At 37.3% G+C, this 3,285-nt stretch overlaps 1 protein-coding gene across 1 annotated transcript in view; it reads left to right on the top strand.

The window, feature by feature from the left end:
• The window catches only part of LOC106519912 (rho guanine nucleotide exchange factor 28), a gene marked incomplete in the record, with an annotated part of 44,167 nt that overhangs the window by 3,473 nt on the left and 37,409 nt on the right, over nt 1–3,285 (top strand). Inside the window, 3 exon segments of the mRNA XM_014011773.1 lie at nt 912–1,053; nt 1,587–1,696; nt 2,650–2,836. Of these exon segments, the coding sequence (XP_013867227.1) occupies nt 912–1,053; nt 1,587–1,696; nt 2,650–2,836 (439 nt within the window).

Genomic DNA, 3,285 nt, shown 5'->3' with positions numbered 1-3,285 from the left:
CCGATCATCAGATATTGTCCAAGATTAACCTTCAGGGTGGATATAGCTCGCTTACATCGAGGACCTATCAACTTCATCATTTACCCAGAATGCTTTATGCGTAAATAAAATGGCCCTGTCTGTGCAAAATATGTTTTTTAAAAATTTACAAAACTTAACAGCCTACAGTATTTTTACAACCTTTATTTTCCAGTTAAAACATATGTTTATCAAATAAAGTCTAAGGATACAACTAATCAGGGATCCTTTTAAAGTTTAAGTAAGCAACTGGTAAATTAAGTTCAGAACTATCTAAAAATTACAGTCATTATTGTTTTATTATATTTCTCCTGTAGGTTTGTAGGTTGTTGGCTTATCAACAACTTTGAACTTTTGTTATATTTAAAATGTTAAGAATTTGCTCTGTTTTGCATTCTAACGTGAATCACACAGATATTTTTTTTGGTGATATTTTTGTGTCTGTATGGCTTCAGTCCCCTTTGTTGCAGATAATTATCCACCGCTCAGCTTCAGGATTTATAATGACCTTGAACTGACACACTGAAATCACTTTTATCTCCTAATAGGATAATTTGTTCTTTGTGTAATTTAATACATTCTCGTTTCTGTTATTTTGGTGCAAGCATAAAAAAACAAGTACCTTMCACTTTCTGTTGCCTCAGATGAAAAGTTAAAAAAGTTCTGGCTTATTGGGATCTGAGCAGGTATTTGCACCAAACACTTTGAGGCCTTCCAGTTTTATTGCACGGGGGGATATTTTACGGTACCCCCGAGGAATGCTGTTAGGGGATTTGGTGTACCTGACAGAACTTTAGAAGGCTGCGTCGGAAAAAGTAAAAGTCTGGACTTCAAATAAGCCTAAGATGTTTTTTTGTTTTGTTTTTGTTTTCCTTCACCTCTCTGTGTCTCAGGGTGAGGCGAAGGTATTTGCTCTACTGGAGGGCTTGGAGTCGGTGCCAGAAGATGCTGAGGTTTATGTTGTTCTGGAAGGATCCACACTGGTCCATGTAACCAGGGCTCAGAATGATGTCATGCTCTGCTTTATCGTACCTGGTATGTCCACTGATTTATTATCTGTATGTTTTCATGTCTTCTTGAGTGTTCTGCTGTGGCTTTACTACAATCTGTGATATATTACTATACTGGGAGTATCTGAACCTAGAACACACACACACACACACACACACACACACACACACACACACACACACACACACACACACACACCGTCAACATCATTGGGGTCTTGAAGGTCAGATTCTATCAGTTTTCTCCCAGATGGGAAACATCCATGAATAATATGTCCACATAACTGAGTTTTTGTGTAGGATAATTTGGATTCAAAATAATTTAATTTTGATGAGTTTCTTAGAAGAGATTTWCATGTGTAGGGTACATTCAGGTTGCCTCTAAGAAACTAAATATTAAAGAAGACACAAGTAAAGTCGGTTACCTGTTCTGTATAGAAAACTGTGAAAAATCTTCTGAAATCAGATAATCTGTGCTTTTTTTTTAGGTCAGTGAGTATTTTTTTTATCAGACAAAAGAAAATATGTATTGAGTAAAGTCTTGTCTTTGTTCTTTAGGCCATAATCTGGCTGAGGAGGTCTCCGTTCAGGCCTACCTGTGTTCTGAAAGCACACCTTTCACCTGGATAGGTGGGGCCTTATTAGAGTATGTACACGATGATGCTCAGGTAAAGAAGGCAAATCTCTTTATTTTATACAAAGTTGTGTATCTTTTTTTATATGTAAGGACAAATCAATTCATCTGTGTATGAGAACTTAACAAAACCTTAATGTTTTGCAAGATAAACTTTGTCGTTTCAAAAWATTTGTGTTTTATTTAAGAATAAAGCAATAACAGAGGAGTTACAGTTTTAGCAGAAAGTGTTATTTTGAAGGAAAATTAGTAAACGTTTGTTACCGAATAGAAAATATAAATGGCTTAAAGCAATCCATTTTTTTTGTGAAAATGCAGAGTGAATGCTGAGTCCTGAAAGARAACAAGCTGAAACAGAGTTCAAAGCTAAAAAAGGCAGATCATTAACTGAAGGGAAATGAAGCAGAGCATTAGTTGAAAGAAAAAGGAGCAAAACATTAGCTAAAAGCTAAAAGAAGAACATTAGCAGAAAGCTAAAAGGAGAACACTAGCTAAAAGTTAAAAGTAGCAGAACACTAGCAGAAAGCTAATAGGAGAAAAAAGAAAGAAAAAAATCTGAACTCTCTCTAAAAAAGGAGGAAACAAAAAAAGTGCTACCTAAAATTTAAAAGTAGCAAAAGTCTAGCCAGAAGCTCAAATTAGCAAAAGGCTAACCAAAAACTAAAAGTGCACAAATTAAGTAAGACAAATAAAGCTGGCGTAATACAAACAGATATTATGGAACAATTGTTTTAAATAAATCTTTATGTATTTAAATGGGAAATGTTTGGTAAATTRAGTAAATTTTTTTGAAAATTGTAAAGTTTACAAGAACTAAAAGTCAAAGCATCCATCTCCTGACTGAGCTGAACGTTTCCACACATGAAAGGTTAAAGTGAATGCTGAGTAAACATTATCAGTTGACAGTGATATCTATAAAAAAATAATTTTAAAGCTTTTTATTGCTGACATCTGAATTTATGTTTTCGGTGACTCGGTTCTCCTCAGGATCTGGCTGAGTACATCATAATCCACGGACACCGTCTGAGCTGCTCAGATCACCAGCAGCTCAGCGGTCTCTTCAGCCTGGGGCAGGCCAGCTCTCGGTGGGCCATGGATCACAAAGTGGCTCTGGCCATGGCCAACTTAGATATTCCCCCGAAGTGGAACGTTCTGGGCAGCCACAGTGGTGACGGTGAGACCCCGAGTGTCCTACTTTACTAAGTACACGACAATATGTGAACACATGGTGGAATTCTTGAAATATTTATCTGCATACAAGGAGCGTGAACTTCGCTGTGCCAAACTGAGAGGTTACATTCTTCATGTTTTACAAAAATCTGGGAAATGCAACCTCTGCTGGAAACAGGAAGACGGTGCTGTGCACGGATGGTGAACTCTTCAACTCTGCTGTCCTCCGCAACATCATTCCCCATTTTCTGTGAAATCGGAAGCAAACACGGTCACATGTGCGCTTCTGTCAAATTCATCAAAGCCAATTAAGCAGCATGTAATGTGGTTAATAGAGTCTTTCCATCTGGAAGTAACCTCAGGCACATCTCAATAAATCTGAAGCGAAATCTGTGTGTGGACGTGTGTGTGCGTGTGTGTGTATGTGTGTGTGTGTGTGTGTGTGTGTGTGTG

This window comes from Austrofundulus limnaeus, unplaced genomic scaffold (assembly GCF_001266775.1).
Source record: "Austrofundulus limnaeus strain Quisiro unplaced genomic scaffold, Austrofundulus_limnaeus-1.0 Scaffold84, whole genome shotgun sequence".
NCBI classification, from domain to species: domain Eukaryota; kingdom Metazoa; phylum Chordata; class Actinopteri; order Cyprinodontiformes; family Rivulidae; genus Austrofundulus; species Austrofundulus limnaeus.
Note: the sequence above shows the minus strand (reverse complement) of the source record. Positions and strands in the feature narration are given on the sequence as shown.